This window comes from Triturus cristatus, chromosome 4_1 (genome assembly GCF_964204655.1).
Source record: "Triturus cristatus chromosome 4_1, aTriCri1.1, whole genome shotgun sequence".
In the NCBI taxonomy this organism is placed as follows: domain Eukaryota; kingdom Metazoa; phylum Chordata; class Amphibia; order Caudata; family Salamandridae; genus Triturus; species Triturus cristatus.
Window position 1 is genome coordinate 278,013,668 of NC_140585.1, and position 18,268 is coordinate 278,031,935.

An 18,268-nucleotide genomic window follows, 5' to 3' on the forward strand; every position below is an offset into this window, starting at 1 on the left:
ACGTCACAGGATTCGGAAAGAAAGTCTTGAGAACCACTGGTTCATTCAGGTGAAAGTCTGCAGGGACCTTAGGAATTAATTTAGGTTTCTATGGAGAATAACCCTATTGTCCCTGAATTGGAGTGAAGGGTGTTGTATAGTAAAGGTCTGAATCTCACTGACTCTACTGGCAGAGGTCGAGGTTAGAAGGAGAGCCAGCTTCCAGGAGAGAATTGTGATATCTGCTTTGTGGATGGGTTCAAAGGGATCCTTCATCAGCGGAGATAAAACAGTATTTAGTTGCCACGGCAGAGGCCTTACGAGAGGAAATGTACGGAATAAGCCTTTGAGAAATTGTTCATTGCTCCTGGAATACCATAGTGATTGAGAAGTGAGAGATTGCCTGAAACAGGAAATGGCTGTCAGGTGGACTTTAATGGAAGCATGAGCTGGAGGTGAAGAAAATACGGGAGAATTTCTTCCAGAGATGTAGAGAGGATGTATCTGAGCCCGATGACACCAGATGCAAAACCTTATCCATTTGAGTTGAAAGGTTTTATTATTACTATCAGCACGGGCCCTGGCACTTGTTTCATTTACAAACTAAGCACTGCGTTCACCATGCAAGGAGTAACCCTGATGAGGTCGTCAAAGGAGCCTGTTAGTTGCACTCATTTGTCCAATTCCTCATGAAAGGGACGCACCTGTAGGGGACAGAAGGGGACGAGAGGGATGCAGAAGACATTGTCCCTAACAGGGATCTATAGTGGTGAACGGAAAGACACTTTTGTTTGGATGGCCTATGCCAGCGTGATTAGCTGTAGTTGTCGCTCCTGTGTGGGATTCGCTTTTGAGGGTGCTGTGCCTAACTTGGCCCCTAAAATGTTATGGTTTGTGAGGGATGTTGGTTGGATTGGTCTAGGTTCAGAGTGAGACCTAGCTGTCTGAAGAGATCTGGGCAAGCTATTGTGGATGCCCATGCTGACCGTTTGGAAAGCGCCGTGACCAACCAGTCGTCCACATAAGGAAAGACTTGATGGTGATGTTGTCTGAAAAAGGCTGCTAGATGTGCAAGGCACTTTGTGAAGATACGGGGTGCAGATTTGAGGCCATAGGGGAGCACTTTGAACTGGTAGTGGCTTCCAGCTAGCGTAAACCTGAGATTTTCTGTGGGTTGGATAAATATGTATATGAAAATACGCATCTTGGAGGCAGCGGGTGGTCATAAAGTTTCCCTGGTTTAAGAATACGGGACAACTGTTTCCACAGATAGGTGTCGAGGTTTCTGAGGTTTAGGACCGGTCGTCACTGCCTTGACTTCTTGCATATTAAGAAGAAACAGGAGTAGAAAACCTTTCCCTTTTTGTGAGATAGGAACCCTCTCTACAGCTACCTTATGCAACATTGGTTTGACCTCCAATATTAGTAGATGGAGATGTTTGTGGAGGGAAGGTTGAGGTGGATTTGGTGGTGGTCTTTGGAGCAATTCCAAAGTGTGGCCGAATTGGATAAGGCCTAACACCCACTGTTCAGTGGTAATATCCTGGCATTGGTGGAGGTAGGTGGTAACCCTGCCACCGAGGCAGAAGGAAGGAGGAAGAGAAGTAGCCGGATTCTGGGACACATTATTGGTGATGGTTAGTATCCTTTCTGGAACGTCCTGCCTTTCCTCCAGGATGAGATCTGACATATGAGGATTGCTGTGATTGCCACTGCTGATATTGGGGATGATATGATTGAGAAGAAGTAGAGTAAGAGGGGTACTGCTACTGTTGATAACCCCCTCTGTAGGAAGGTTGTCCTCTTCCCCATGAGCCTCGAAAAGGCACTTTCCAAAACTGTATGGTCCCAAACGACTTGGCAGTATCAGTATCCACCTTGATAGCCTCATTCACATGTTTCCCGAAGAGGGCTTCTCTATCGTAAGGGAGGTCCAGGATCTTGCGCTGAACTTCAGGACAGAAAGAGGTAGCGTTGAGCCACCGCTGATGCCTCAGTACTACAGCACCTGCCAATGAATGTATGACAGAATTCCGAATGTGTTTTTCACGCATGACTTCGGAACATCATCATTTGAGCGAATGAGTCTTTAGCACGCATTTGTTCTGCAGGCAAGTCATTTTAATGACTTGCCTTAGAGGTGCTCTGGATATTGGAATAGTTTAATTTACTATTCAAACTCCAGTTTGCGCAACACCTTCCCTACCCTTCCCTTCCCGACTCCACCATTGCGACCCCCTAAAGCAAGTCGTTGTAACTACTTGCATGCAGAACTAATGCGTTCTAAAGATGCATTCGTTCTGTTGCTGGCACAGTGAAGGTACAGCGTGATTCTGGCTTCGTCCTTAAGGACGTTTCCCCCTGACAATTGCCTGAATATGGTGATGGCAATATCCATGCACATAATCCATGATTTCACTGTATGTGTGCTCTCCCTCATGTAGTACTTTTTTGGCTTTCATCTTGACATCCTTAGGTAGCTGGTCAATATAAGGAGCAATATCGGACCAGGTTTGTCGTACCTTCCCAGAACAGCCAAGGATTGACTGACCCGACATTAGTGCTGACAACATGGAAAAACTTTTGCCAATAGTGTCCAGGATCCTCCCATCTTTATCTGGAGGTGCGGAGAGTGGTGCCGATGGATTTTTCGAGTGGCGCTGAGCTGTATGCGTGACCACAGAATCTGGTTTAGGATGTCCAGTAAGACATGCAGGGGCGTCCTCAGGAGCTTTGTACTTTTTATCAAGGCGTGGTAATATCGTAGCTACAGAAGCTGGGGTCTTCATGACCTTAATGCCTTTCTCCCAAAAATATTCGATAATGGGTATAGCCCTGACAGATTTTCGGAAGGGCTCTTTAAAATCATACAGAAAGCAGTCCGACTCCTTTGTCGCTCTCTTGAGGAGGTTGTAGAATCCTCCTATATCTTCTGGGAGAGAGTCCATCAGAGGGGGCGTTGGCAATGAGGGAAACGGCAACATAGAATCATGCCACTCTGCCTCTGTGTCACAAAGCTCACCCTCTTCCCTGCCGTCATCTGATGTTGATGGATCCTGGAGGGGAGCTAGCTGCGTTGTGTGAGGAATTGGTGGGGACAGAGGTAGCAGCCTTGGAGGCAGTGACGGTGAAGATGGTCTAACTGGCGACGTTGCCGGTGGAGACGGAGGTGTGGTGGGAGGCGCTGACGGTGGGAAGTGCCTGTGATAGTCATTCAACATAAATTGTAAATCAGACACTAGAGATGATGGTAATGAAACCATTTCCTCCTGATATTGTTGGTGGTAATGCTCAGGAGGAGCATAATATGATTGTTCATAATATCCCTCGTCATCATCCCCCGGTTGACACTTCACTTTGCAATTCTGAGGGACTGTGCACAACACCAAAGAGACCTTCTTCCTCTGAGTCTTCCTCATCCAGAAGATGAGTAGGTAGTAAAGGGGGATCTTAATAGCAAATAGACTATAATACTCTGACAAAAGACTATAAACATCTCATCTCTCTGGATTCAAGATACTTCTTAAAATGGACGGGTATGAAAGTTGAAAATGGCTTCTCTGAAAAAAAGAATACTTTCTGAATGACAGAAGGTCTGCCATGGTATAGTATTCTACAAAGCTAATAGGAACAGGTCTTTTTCTTGCAATCAATATGGCCTGGTTTACTAACATGCTCAGATCAAACAGAAGCGAGATGAGGAAACATCAGGGATGAAAAGGCCAGAATTACCAAAAGACTTGAGTAAGGACACAAGTAGATCTCATTACATGTTAAATAAGACACCACAAATGCATTGGAAGAGAAACAAAAAAAGTCAAATGTTTTCAGGCTGATAAAGGAAACTGAGCTGGTAAATCAATCTCTCACTCAGCAACAGGTAGGAGTACTTGTATGTTGCTGCTATGATATGAGGTGGGAATAAGCTTCCGCTAGATCAAGGTCATATAGACAATCCTCCAGCGTGATGCAGGTCAGGGCTTGAGTTGGTGTTATCTTGAACTTCTCCAAGGACAAATGGCAAATAAATATACGCTAACTGCTGCTCACATGTAGACCACTGCCCATTTACCACTACAATAAAGTGGGTATTAAACTAATTAAGCACCTGCACTATTGCAACATTTTCCATGGCAACAAGCACCAGGAATTATTTTCCACCTAACCCAGGATGTGGTAGGAGGAAGAAGTAGTGGTTGGGCGGTGGAGGGCAGTGGTGGGTGGTGGTTGAGAGATCTGAATCCATGTTCTAACAACAACAGGGCGGTAGTTATTGGTGATTTTACCCAGCCTTCAGTAAGAAACATACTCTTTACTCTGATCTGAGTGAAATGCATCCAAATTATGCCCTGCATGGGTTGCGGAAAAATGTGTTAGTCATTATTGTTATGGAATAATCTATAGGACACTATCCTGGGGGACAAACTCTTCCGGTTAGACTAAGAACATGGGGTAGTAGTATGGGTCTTTGTCCGTAATGGACACTATACAGTTATGTGGTCTTACTGACATATTATGTTTTTGTTACCTTTTGAGATTGATCATCATTTTGTGTTGGTTGCTCTATTGGGTAGTCGATGGCGCTTTATAACACAAATTACGGGTCATTTCAGGTGTCTTTAAAATCACCTAAATGGGCACCCTAGTGATTCATTCATGTATTAATAACCTTCAAGCAGATTTATGTTTCAAGCTCCTTGGCAATTTAGACTTTAGTACTCACGCCTTTGATGGCTGAAATTCCTTCCATAGCAATTCTTCTTTGAATTACATCCTCTACCTTGTCACTGTGGAATCACTCTGACATCAATGCATCTTAAATTTGAGGCTTTTTTCAATGTAAGTAGGGGTTCATGATGAATAATTCTGGGGATGAGGCAGTGGTATGCGCTGTTTCTACATCAGAATGGATTCCTCACATGCCCTGAAAAGGGATGAGGGCTTCCCCTAGCTACATCGGTAGGATCATACCCATCTTTAGGTTAGCTTCAATTCTTGCATGTTCAAATCAATTCTCCATCAGAGGAATTTAATCCTAGTCCTTGAGGCTTCAAATTGTGGTAGAGCTTATACTCTTCCAAAAATTGTTGGGGAGGAAGAAAATTTAAGCATGAAGCACAACTGACAAAATGTTACATCATGATGAATCGCAACAAACATTGGCCTTCAGACACCAACAATATGTCTCTAGACCCATCACATGGAAGTGACGCTTTAAAAACAGATTCTAAAATACAACTTCAATGATCAGGGTTCATTACCGACAAAACAGAAAAGAAAATGGGTACCACAACTCCAGTAATTAATTCTTAAGGTGTAGTGCTCTGTAGGCAGTTTAAAGTTAATGTGAAGTAAACCTACATGTCCATTTTGCTGAAAGCTCTTCGATCTATCGAAACCTCTGTAATGGAAGCACACTACAAAAGACAACCGCATGTGTAAAATCGTACCAGGGAAGTCACATTACAGATTCCGGTTTCTAGTCTTCTTAGGTACCAAATAGTTCCGGAGTCCTTTCAATGGTCTCTCATAGAGCTGTTGGCGACTTGAAGTCATCAAATAATGATGCATGGTTTACAGGACTGGAAACTCCGTGTTGAGTACAGGAGGACCATAAATCTGTCACAACATAAAGGTGAAGGTGCTATAAGAATGTACAGAATGGATCTATAACAGGTATTTAAGACTGAGCTTCCAGTGGATCTAATGCTGCAAAATTAGCCCTTAAAGACCTGCATTCCTTAATGCTCGCCTGAAGTGTCAGTGGAAGTCCGCAGGTAGGAGCAAGCCTACCGACAAAAGCAAAAGAAAGCGATGCACATTAAAGTTCTTCCAACAAACAAGTGGATGACATGAGAAGATCAAGGCCTGATCAAATTTAAGATACACACTCTTGCATAAAGCAAATGCATTGTAGCTTGTGTAAATGCTTATCATGAATAGGGTAAAAAAATTAACTTTGGTTGGAACTTGTGTACACACAAGCATCACCGAGTAACTCTACTTAAAATGTTTTAACTTTTTGAATCCAAAGGTTTTCTAGAATAACAGGTCACCAACCAAATTGGGCCAAGAGAAGAAAAGCCAATTTGCTGAGCCTATCTGAAACAAGCATTAGGCAGAGGGAGCTTAATGCTCGACACTGGGTTCGAGGGAGGATTTCACCTGGGTTTCTGGACTGTTTAGACCTTTTGATATGGGGCATGGAAGTGTTAAGTACATAAAAGAGAAATGCAGCTGGTCCCCTGGTCAAGATGTCGAACGGTTTTTTGCTCATCATCGGAGTGTAATGTGATTAGTTTTGAACATTAATAGAAAATAGCATCAGGTCACTTGGTCCTTCATCTATTACCTTTTTTCATTCCCACTGTAAACCATGTTACCAGAAAGGAGATGACTTACGCTCTGCCACTTGCTGTACTGGAAAACCCAGGTAGAAACTGAACTCCACAGTGCTCAAGTTACGTAGCAAGTTGCTGACATCAGATCCATTCAGAAAACCAGTTCCATCTCTCACAGCAAACACAATGTTTACAGGGCCTTTGCGCAGCATGGTCCTGGTAGGGCCCACTGTCACATTCAGTATCTGAAAGGAAAGAGCAACAATAAGGACAAGAAAACACACAAACGCAGTTCAGTATTTAGGAGACACTCCATGCCGCACTTTTCCCCATCTACACTCTACTTTGCGCTACTCCACTTTATGTCACTTCATTCTGCAACACTCTACCACACTCCATACCACTCCCCTCTACAACACTCAGACAATGTACGCCACAATAATCTACTCCATGACACCACTCCATTCTATGCCACCATACTCTATGCTAGACACTATACTACTCCACTTTGAGACACTATGCCATTCCACTCTGCGACACTATACCACTCCACGGCACTTTATGCCACTTCATTCTGCGACCCTCCACTCTACACCAATCTGTGCCATTCTACACCACTCGACAAAACTCTGCACCAGTCTATGCTACGCCAATCTATCCCACTCCACTCTACGATACACCTCTCCATGACTCTTGCCAACCCACGGCATTCTACTGTACAGCATACTACTCCACTGTACTGCATTCCAGTCTGACACATTGTTCCACACCACTTCTCTACGCCCACTCTACTCTATGCCACTCCGCACCCACTCCACACCAGTTCACTCTATGCCACCCCACAACACACACTGCCATTCCACGACATTAGTCCATTCTACGGCACTTCACTCTACACCACTCAACTCCACGCACTATACAACACTGCATGACTCTTCACTATAACATTACATGCCAGTCCACGCCACTGCGCCAGTCCAATCCAGGCCAGACCACACCATTCCACACTATGCTACTCCACTTTACGCCACTCTAATCCATTCTACACCACTCCACTATATACCACTTGACTTCACTCTGACACTCCACGACACTATGACACTCTGCGCCATTCCACTCTATGGTACCCCACTTTACAGCACTCTACGCCATTCCACTCTAAGCCACTCCACTCTAAGCCACTCCACTCTAAGCCACTCCACAACACTCACTCCCCTCTACTCCCCTGTATACCATTCTACTCTTACACTTCACTCTACAACCCAGTAGGTGGTGGTGTGAAGCCACTTGACAATTTTGCCGTGCATGCGGAATGTGTATAAGGAGGCTGAAGAGAAGGCATTGACCTGACGTTTCATGGAGAGTTTGCTGTCGAGGTTGATGGCGAGGTTGCGGGCATAGTCTGAGTTCCAACGAGGGTGGTGTGCTTGCCGAAGATCAGAACTTCCATTTTTGTCTGTGTTGAGCTTCAGGCAATTGTCCTTCATCCAGGCTAAGACATTCTTCATACAGTTGTGGAAGCTGGTCTTCGTCGAGGTGGGGTCGGTTGACAGCGAGAGGATGAGCTGAGTGTCACCGGCGTAGGAGATTATGTTGATGTCATGTGATCGGACGATGTCTGTGAGTGGGTTCATGTAGACACTGCAATGGTGTGCTTGGCTTGCGCTGGGGAGGGAGGGAGGTGGACTCTCTGGGTGTGTCCAGTGAGAAAGGATGCCATCCATCTGAGTGCATTGGCTGGGATTCCAATCTGGCATAGTCGATCGATGAGTGTGTGGTGGGAGACGGTGTAGAAAGCTGCAGAGCGGTCGGGGGAAGATGAAGGCAGCTGATTCTCCACTATTCAGTAAGGTGCAGATGTTGTCTGTTGCGGCGATCAGAGCGGTCTCGGTGCTGTGGTTGGTTCTGAAGCCTGATTGGGAGGGGTCCAGTAGGTTGTTTCTCTCCAGGTGGTTGGTGAATTGGAGGTTGATGGCCTTCTCCATCTCAGGCCAGCACCCTCGCTGACCTACTTCAGGAAGGGGCTCAAGACCTGGCTCTTCGACTGAAACATGCAGTAAGCGCCTCAATACCCTCTTGTGTGACAAGTAGCACTATACAAATACGACCTGATTGATTGACAGAATAGAGTGCAGTAGAGTGGCGTACGATTTTGTGGAGTGGAGTAGAGGCGTAGAGTGTCAGAGGGGAGTGGTGTAGAGCGTGGTATAGTGTGGCAGAGTGCAGTAGAGTAGTGGAGAAAAGTGGAGTGGTGTAGATTGGTGTGGCTGGCGAGGCATAGAGTGCTGTAGAGTGAAGTGTCAGAGTAGAGTGGCATACGGTGTAGTAGAGGGGAGTGACTGTTGTAGAGTGGAATGGTGTTGAGTAGAGTGTCCCGTAAAGTGCGGTAGCACAGAGTGGCATATAGTGTTGTGAAGTGGAGTGTCGTAGAGTGAAGTGGTGTATAGTGGAGTGGCGTAGAATGGATTCATAAAGAGGAGCAGCATAGACTGGAATGGCTTGAAGTGGAGTGGCATAGAGCGGAGTGGCATGGTGTATGGCATGGACTGGCATAGAGTCAGAGTGAAGTGTCGTGCAGTGTTGTATAGTGCGCAGAGAGGAGTAGAGTGGCGTAGAGTAAAGTGGCATAAATTGGAGTGGGCGGAGAGTGGTGTAAGAGTGAAGTGGCAGGGAGTAGAGTGAAGTAGAGTGTCGGACTGGAATGGAGTACAGTGGAGTAGTGTGCTGTAGAGTAGAATGTTGTGGCGTAGACTATCGTGGAGAGGCATGCCATGGAATGGCACTGATTGAGTGGAGTGTCGCAGAGTGGCATTGAGTGTACAAAGTGGCATAGAGTATAGTGTCGTAGAGTGGCATGGAATGGAGCAGAGTGGAGTAGTGTCATGGAGTAGATTGTGGCGTACAGTGTCTCAGGGGTAGTGGTGTGGAGTGTGGCAGAGTGTTGCAGTGTGGATTGGAGTGGAGTGACGCAGAGTAGAGTGTAGATGGAGAAAAGTGTGTCATAGAATGGCGTGGAGTAGAGTGGCATGGCTTCACGTAGAAGAGAATGGTGTACAATGGAGTGGCATATAATGAAGAAAAATGTGGAGTAAGGTAGAGTGTCGTATAGTGGAGTGGCATGGAGGGATGTAGAGTGAAGTGGTATGCAGTGTCAGAGTGGAGTAGTGTACAATGGAGTAATGTCGGAGAGAGGTGTAGCGTGCCATGGAGTGGTGTAGAGTAAAGTGTTGAGGAGTGTTGTAGGTTGGAGTAGAGGTGCGCGATGTGGAGTTGAATAGTATAGAGTCAAGTGATATGGAGTGGAGTGCCAGACTGGAGTAGTGTGTTGTAGAGCGCAGTGGTTTATAAGTGGAGTGTCGTGCAGTGGCTTGGAGTGTCGTGCAGTGGAATAAAGTGGAATTACATACAGTGGAGTGGCAGAGTCGCGTGGCACAGAGCAGAGTATACTGTTGCAGAGTGGAGAGGGACAGAGTGGAGAGGGACAGAGTGGAGAGGGACAGAGTGGAGTGGGACAGAGTGGAGAGGGACAGAGTGGAGAGGGACAGAGTGGAGAGGGACAGAGTGGAGAGGGACAGAGTGGAGAGGGACAGAGTGGAGAGGGACAGAGTGGAGAGGGACAGAGTGGAGAGGGACAGAGTGGAGAGGGACAGAGTGGAGAGGGACAGAGTGGAGAGGGACAGAGTGGAGAGGGACAGAGTGGAGAGGGACAGAGTGGAGAGGGACAGAGTGGAGAGGGACAGAGTGGAGAGGGACAGAGTGGAGAGGGACAGAGTGGAGAGGGACAGAGTGGAGAGGGACAGATAAGAGAAGGATGGAGTGGAGTGACGTAGATTGTCAAAGTGGAGTGTCGTGGAGTGACAAAGAATAGAGTGGTGTAGAGTGAAGTGGGGTTGGTGTAGAGTGGAGTCGTGTAAAGCAGTGCAAAGTGGTGTAAAGCAGAATAAAGCGGCATAGCGCAGAGTTAAGTGGCATAGACGAGTGTAAAGTGGTGTAGAACAGAACAAAGTGTTGCAAAGCAGAGTGGTGTAGACTGGAGTGTCAGAGTGGGATAGAGTGATGTGGCATGGCGTGGAGTGGAGTGAAGTGGTAGAGTGGAGTATGCCTGGTATGGTAGCACACTGCCATTACAGACAACACATTTTCAGATGAAATTACCATTAAATTTGCATAGACATACAGTTTTACTAATACAACTATATAGCACACAAACGATAATGTGTAGAAATCGACATCACCTAGTTTACTTATATGTTTTGATCGTATTCAAATATTTGTTTCGACCACACTTCGGATTTACAAAAAAATGCTCATTATGGTTTCCCTAATTCTGCTATATTCTGAAATATTTGTACAGGTAATTTACTGGCATTTAAATGTTGTATCCTACAGCCTTTCACACCAACTGTACCCAGCAAGACTGTCACACAAACCATCTCACTTTGCAGTCAGAGAAAAAAAAGTAAACAACCACCTCGCTTTGAAGGCGGACCCTAACAACTGACCCCTGTCTTTGAATGCACAACAAATAAAGCAAGATAAAAACAAAATTTAAAGGCCTGTTTAATGCTCATTCGTTTCTGAACTCCAGCATGGTATCCTGGGGGTACTTCAGCACTTCGCTACTTTCAGCAGCTACGGCATGGGTGTGAATTAAGGAAGAGGATTGTTTACGTTAATACTTTTAGTAAAGAGCACTGACCAGAATAAACCAGCTCGTAGACAGAACATTGTTCCTCAATGGAACGCGAGATTGATAAACTGGTAGTGGCAGAGAAAAGTGGAACAGTCAAGCAGAAAGGAAGAGGGCAGGAAACCTTTTGGAAGAAATACAGCACATTTACTGCTTCCTGAACTAGCATACACGAGAGACAACTGAAACAAGCATTGGCATAGCCAATAGGTCTCACCTTTGGGACCTTATAAGTGTTTAGCCATGCAACAGCTGCATAACTAAATACTTATAAGGTCCCAAAGACCTATTGGCTATGGCAAGCGGCAGCGAAAGTGAAAGTGTTCGCGATCAAACATCAAAGCGGCCGCGAAAATGAAAGTTATCGCGGAAAAGCGTGGCGCGCGCGCACGCGCACATGCACTGTAGCTCTAGGCTGGCCTGGTCGCACTTTTTGGAGCCCTCTCAATAAGTCTCGCCAGACCAGCGCATGCGCTGGGTCAGGCGAGCCCTAAAAACATGTACCCTCATGGCGTGACTCACGAAAAGAAAACAAGCATTGGCATAGCCAATAGGTCTCGCTTTTGGGGCCTTATAAGTGTTTAGTTATCCAGCACAATATCCTTGGTGCAACAACATCAACTGTTGCATGGCTAAACACTTATAAGGTCCCAAAGGCGAGACATATTGGCTATGCCAATGTTTGTTTGTTTTAGGCGGTGTCAGCAGGATCAATTTTTGTTAGGGGGCTTATGCGATGAAGGAGCAGAGCCTGTGAGGTGGGCTATTGTCAGGGAGCAGGTGGGTGGACTAGACGAAGGTAAAAGTAGAGCGAGTGGTAATGTCAGTGGGGAATGAATAGTTGGCCAGGCGTGGGTATGTGAAGAGAAGGTTATAAGGAGGGGAGACTTGGAATTTTATTAGGGGGTTGGGCACTGCCTGCACTCTCCAATGGTCTATGGCACCTGCCATGGGTTCTCGGATGCCTCTTCTCCCTGAAAAGATTTAGATTTCGTTACTCTGTGCATCTTTCTGAATAAATGGATAGCTCAATCTCCTCTATACTCTGATAGTAGGAAGGGAAAACGTTTGCTTATACAGAGCTATTAAATGAAGTTGGGTAATCCTCTCTTCGTAGGGCGTAGGCCTTTGCCTGTTTAGGACTAAACGTCTGTCTCCCAAACTCTGTAACACTTAGGTCACTGCTTCACCTTCATCTGTCCCTTCACTAATGTTGACAGAACGATCAGATTCGAAAATAAATGATTTATGATGCTGCATAAAAACTTTTAGGAGTAATGCATCAGTTTTACTTTTCCTTCAAAACCCCTAAATTGCAAAGGGCTACATTCTAAAATGCACTCCCCTGTATAAATATGAATGCCTGATGTTACTGCCGATAGTGTGTGGCACTGAAAGCCTCACATAGAAGCGTTCCAAAACTGTAGGCAAACTCCAGAAAATTACTTTTTATTTTTACGCCCACTGCTGTCAGTAGGAACAAGTATTTATGGCAAAACAACCCCAGCTCTGTGCACTCAACCCCCACGCACTTTATCCTACCCCATGTCGCACCTCCCCCCATGTGATTGAATATAAGCCTAAAGCCTAGGTCACATTGTGTCAGGAAAGCAGGGCATTGTGAAACATAAGTGAACGCACACAGAAAATAAAATCGAAAAGCGGCTGCCGATGCTCAAGGGCAACGTCCCGAGAGAGGTGTTTGCGAATCAAATGAAAGTGAAAGTGCACACGGTATGCAGAAAGTGTTAAGTGTGTTAGCATGTGGTGAAAAGAAATCAATGATTAGGTTGGGGCTCCTGCTCCTAGATTAACAAAAGATGGTAACGCAGATAATGATCAAAGTCCTTCCTGCCGGACTGTTAAACGGATTGCTTGAGGCAATGTTTCCCACAAGGAAACAAATCATGGCAGCTGTCTGCTGTTTCCCACTCCCGGGACTAAACAAACTACTTTGAAACGCACTATTTTTTAGGTCTCGCCTTGCTATCGCGCAAGCGATCGCCAAGCGAGACTATTGTAAGGGGGTTTTAAAAGTGCTCCCAAAAAGCGGATTGCATGGCTAGCACGCGCACAATCACGCGCATCGTGCCGCCATGCAATCCGTTTGGCATCGCACTTCAGTGGGTCCGCTCCCCCGCCTGGAATGCGCTCCCCCGCCCCACGCGCGCGCCACTCTCCGCCGGGCTTGTTTACTATTAGTGCTCTGTATATAAACGTGGTACATCCCAACAGTAAAATGTTATGGAAGAGGTAAAATTGATGTTTTATTCACAGGCAGATTAAGTGATTTGCCTAGAATCATCGAATTATGAGCCGGCATTGGGACTCGAAGATAGTTCCCTTGTTCCAAAGTCGCCAGATCTGTTTGTAATGATACACATAACAAAAGCTTTATTTATTTGAAAACATACACTGAGTGCCTTCTTTGCCTTATAGATGCAAGTGCACTCTGGATTATGTTCATTTAGGTCGTTGCCCCTTTACTTCACAGTAACGATTTACTTCATTTCGTTACCTTTGGTGTCGCTTGGGAAAATCTAAGTATTTATCGTCTCATTCGCTTAAATTTGCGCATGCAATGATAAATGCCTTCATGCTCGTGTTTTTATTCTTTTTTTTTTATATATATATATCAGTAGCCCCCTTTAAATACAAGGGATTCATGCTTACAATTAAATGTTATGTGAGAGGTCAAATCGATGTTTTAGGCACGAACATGGTTCCCCATCTCCAAAGTGGGCAGCTCCATCCCTAACGATACACATGCGTGCTGAGTACGGCACTGCAATTTGCATATTAAATTACTGTTAAGAAAGGGCATTGCCTTTTTTCTTACAACATTTTGCTGAGAATGCTTGAAAGAAGACTCTCACATACGTTTTTGGTACTTAAACGGCTCTACTTCCTTTCATGTCCTGGTGGGCGCCTCTGTGTTTAAAACATTTGCTTTACACCCTTAAAACAGCAAGCTATTAAAAACAAGAATTTGCAATGCATTAGGTCTCGCGTTTGCTAGTTTAAACTATTGGCATTGTAAATGACAATGCCTTTTATTTATCTGTTTTGAAAACCAACACACAAATAAAAGGCATTGTCATTTACAATGCCAATAGCTCAAACTCTCGCAAAAGCGAGACCTATTGCATTGCAAATGCTTGTTATATATAGAACTTTCGTTGTAGTTGTGCGCTTTTGAGCACTCGTGTGACTTTTCATTCCTGTGTCACTAGTGCACACGTATCATTTAATTAAGTAACAGCGCTTAGACACATTAGGAATGTGGTATGAAGTGTTATATAAAAGACGAGTTATTGATATTATAATTTGAAACTCAGCCTTTGCTCTCACGTTGTAAAGACCCGGCAGTATCAAATCAGAGCCACATTTCAAATCTGTTCTTCGCATTTCCCAAAAAAACACAGAATAATCAACAAGGCTATATATATAACCCCTTTACAGATCTTGGCGCTCAAATTCATTAAACTGTTCATCATTCCACTTTTATACCTTTCGTCTTCACAGTAATAGTATTAATGGCATATTTTTACAAATTCCAGAATACTGCAGACTTTGGGATGTCAACGCGCTGTAATAACCTAACAATGTCAATTTATCAACCTCAGAAGGATAAAAGGCAGATTCGGCGCTCACGCGATTCAACCCGTGTACACCAGATGTCAGCAACGAGTGTTGAAGCCACTAAGCAAACTACTTTGAAACGCACTATTTTTTTTATATATAGAACTTTCGTTGTAGTTGTGCGCTTTTGAGCACTCGTGTGACTTTTCATTCCCGTGTCACTAGTGCACACGACCCTGCCCTCTGCAGATTTTCTGAAAGAGCACTTGGTGGGTGAGTGGGCGTTTGGAGTGCCAAAGGGTCCGTGCGGGAGTGAGGTGGGAGGGCACTGCGGGCATCGCTGGAGGTGGGAGGGCACTGCGGACATCGCTAGAGGTGGGAGGCCACTGCGGGCATCGCTAGAGGTGGGAGGGCACTGTGGGCATCGCTAGAGGTGGGAGGGCACTGTGGGCATCGCTAAAGGTGGGAGGGCATCGCTAGAGGTGGGAGGGAGGTGGGGGGCACTGTGGGCATCGCTAAAGGTGGGAAGGCATCGCTAGAGGTGGGAGGGAGGTGGGGGCACTGCGGGCATCGCTGGAGGTGGGAGGGCACTGCGGGCATCACTGGAGGTGGGATGGCACTGCGGGCATCGCTGGAGGTGGAATGGCACTGCGGGCATCGCTGGAGGTGGGAGGGCACTGCGGGCATCGCTGGAGGTGGGAGGGCACTGCGGGCATCGCTGGAGGTGGGAGGGCACTGCAGACATTGCTGGAGATGGGAGGGCACTGTGGGCATCGCTAGAGGTGGGAGGGCATCGCTGGAGGTGGGAGGGAGGTGGGGGGCACTGCAGGCATCGCTGGAGGTGGGAGGGCGCTGCGGGCATCGCTGGAGGTGGGAGGGAGGTGAGTGGGAGGTGGGAGGGAGGTGAGTGGGAGGGCATCGCTGCACTTTGAGGGTCGGGCTTCTTCGAGCCGGGCAGGGCTCCTAGGCCACGAAGACACAGAGGCCTGCGCAGAAGGCAGGCCTGGATCAGGATGAAGCCATCCTGTGCCAGGCAGAGCCAGCGGGTTTAATTAGCTCAGGGGCTGCCCCAGTACCATCACCTCGAGCCCCGCGCACAGATCTTGCTCAGTTGCTCATCTCTTTCCTAATCTCCGCCTAAGCTCTTGGAAGAGCGGGAGCATGTCCCCTCGGCGCGGCTAGTCATGAGAACGCCAAAGACGCTAAGCTGCCGATGCGAGGCGCTGCCAAGGAAAAAGCTGTTCCTTCATGTCACAGGGGCGGGGAGTACTGTTGGTTCAGCAGACAAGGGGTCCCAAGCGCCCCTTAAATCCCTTTTCAAGAAGACTGCACAAACTACTAATGGGCCTGGAAGAGGCTTTCTGTGACTGACAAATAGGGCGAAAGAATGAAGCGGCAGCAGCGGCGCGCGGCACAAGCAACACAGGGAAGGCTGGCATATGGTGAGCACTTTCGCGGCCGCTTTGATGTGCTCAGTGGCCGCGCGGCTCACTGAGAACATCAAAGCGGCCGCCAAAGTGATCAGCAGGCTGACAAATGGTGCGCGCGCCCGGCGCACATGCACTGTATTTGGCGGCCTGAAAAGCACTAGTTTGCACTTCCAAATCCCGCTTTCGAAAGCTCTAGCCAGAGCAGCGCTAATGCGCTGGCTCAGGCGAGACCTAAAAAAAGTTCCCAGAAAGCTAGCACTTGTGAAAGAATACAAGGATCCAGTCACAGAGGAGGTCAACAAGCTATGCTCCATGGGAAAACGAAGACATGATGAACAGCCTAAAACAAAAACAAAAAAAAAAAAGACAGAAAAGCAAGCAAATGCGTTACAAAACGAAAAGCCAATGGTAAGTAATGGGCAAAATGCATTCCTAGGCAAGCTTTAGGCATGTTTCCAAAGTCTTTGTTTTAACTTAAAAACTGAATATGCCTTTGCTTCAACTTAAAAACTGAAAAACATGGAACTGCATAGAGAATTTAGGGGTCGGACATTATATAAAAGCAACAAGCAACATCTGGAAAGGGGAATAATACAGAGCAGAAGCATCGTAGGAAAACATTACATTAATGAACAATAGAGAAAACAAGGTGCAGAGAACTTTGGAAAGGTCGCACATAATGAGAGTGAGAAGAGCAGGACACAAACATCTGCTCAATCAAAATAATAACATGAAATATAATTATTAAGAGCAAATTAAAGGCACGGGAGTCACTAGAAAACTGTATAATATTAATCAGGAGAAGAAATATGGATAAGGAGAGACGCCAACAAGCTTGCAGATAGGGTATAAAAAAACAGAGAAGAGAAAAGGGGAGATTTAGCCCGAGGATTAAGAAAATGTGGAGGAAACATAAGAATAGAAAAGGAACAGATATGGGGGCAAAAAAGAAGACGGACAAAAAAAGAGGAAGCATTGAGACAAATCAAGCAGAAGAGCACAGAGAGGTACACAAACAAATGTAACAAGTGTGGAAAGCGGAGGACGGAGTAAGATGAACACATAAAACGTGCTTCAATCTTCTTGAATATAGCGCCAATCTAACCTGTATTGTGAAATTGTCTGTCTCCTGGCGCAGTCTCCTTACGTCGGCAAATGCCATTGCCAGGCCTTTTTCAAGACGCTGTGTGAAGTTACAAAAACCCACTTCCATGTTGAGAGGCACAAACTGAAGGACTGAAAGGTAGGAAAATATTACATTTTACACTGCTAACCATCAGCTTTGTTGAGCAAACAAATTGGCAATTTTGATGATGCATTTTGTGAAGACAAGAAAAAGCAAATGCACACTCACAAATATTCTACAGCAAGTTTGTAGGCTTCTTTCAAAGCCTGCGCAGTACCTTATTTCATGCATTTGTTTTGAGGATGGAACAATTTAGCTCTAAGAAATGCCCAAAATGCTGTTGTAGGTTTTTTTTTTATTCCTGCCTCTGAGTCCCTCCCATCACGTGTAGCTGCTTATTATGTTCGTCACGGCTTAAGGCTTCACATACCTTCATTGATGTAGAACTTCTATTTCCTACTTCATATATATGCAATTACAGTATAACAAAGTGTTATGTTCAATAATGTGTTTCGAACTCATGTTTTCCTACACTCACGAAATGGTACACTATAAAGAAAAATTCTGGTAAAAAAAAATCATATGTTCCTGTTTCCACATTACATCATTAATTATAAGGGTAACATTTCCCGCAATAATCCTTGAAAACAGTAAAACTGTGTTCACAAATCTCTGTACGTGAAAGAAGCTTTGTACATTCCAGATAGAGTACATGTGTACCAGATAGCCTGCACCAAGGCCACGTTCTCTTGTCAGACTGTAAACAGCGCAACAACAAGTGAGAAGCAGCCTTGCCCCAAGGGCAGGCAACACACATGAGCATGCAACATTCAGAAGGGTCCTATTTATGGCACGGATTTGGCGCTGAAGTAGCTAGGATTAAATGAAGAGATTTCATCTCAGATATCATCAAGGATGCCATACATTATGCGGTCAGTTTTCATACTATTCATGTGTTGTGCTTCTACATTATTCACCGTAAGTTTTATATCTGCAATTACACCTTTACAAATAAGTTACACTAAAACTGAACTTTAAAATTTGTCTTTTCAAAATATGACAATGTGGATTTCTTGTGTGTTTGTGCATTTGTGGGGAGGAGGGTCCCAGCAACACACTA

The 18,268-nt window shown here is 45.6% G+C and overlaps 1 protein-coding gene across 4 annotated transcripts in view; it reads right to left on the bottom strand.

Annotated features, from left to right (window-relative positions):
- Positions 1–18,268, bottom strand: part of KIAA1549 (KIAA1549 ortholog) — a 746,373-nt gene that overhangs the window by 375,277 nt on the left and 352,828 nt on the right. For all 4 annotated transcript variants that reach the window (XM_085652039.1, XM_085652040.1, XM_085652037.1 and 1 more), the window contains exons 5-6: positions 17,128–17,258; positions 6,382–6,565 (exon numbers count right to left, since the gene is read on the bottom strand). In XM_085652039.1, the coding sequence (XP_085508165.1) occupies positions 6,382–6,565; positions 17,128–17,258 (315 nt within the window). The remainder of the gene's footprint in view (positions 1–6,381; positions 6,566–17,127; positions 17,259–18,268) is intronic.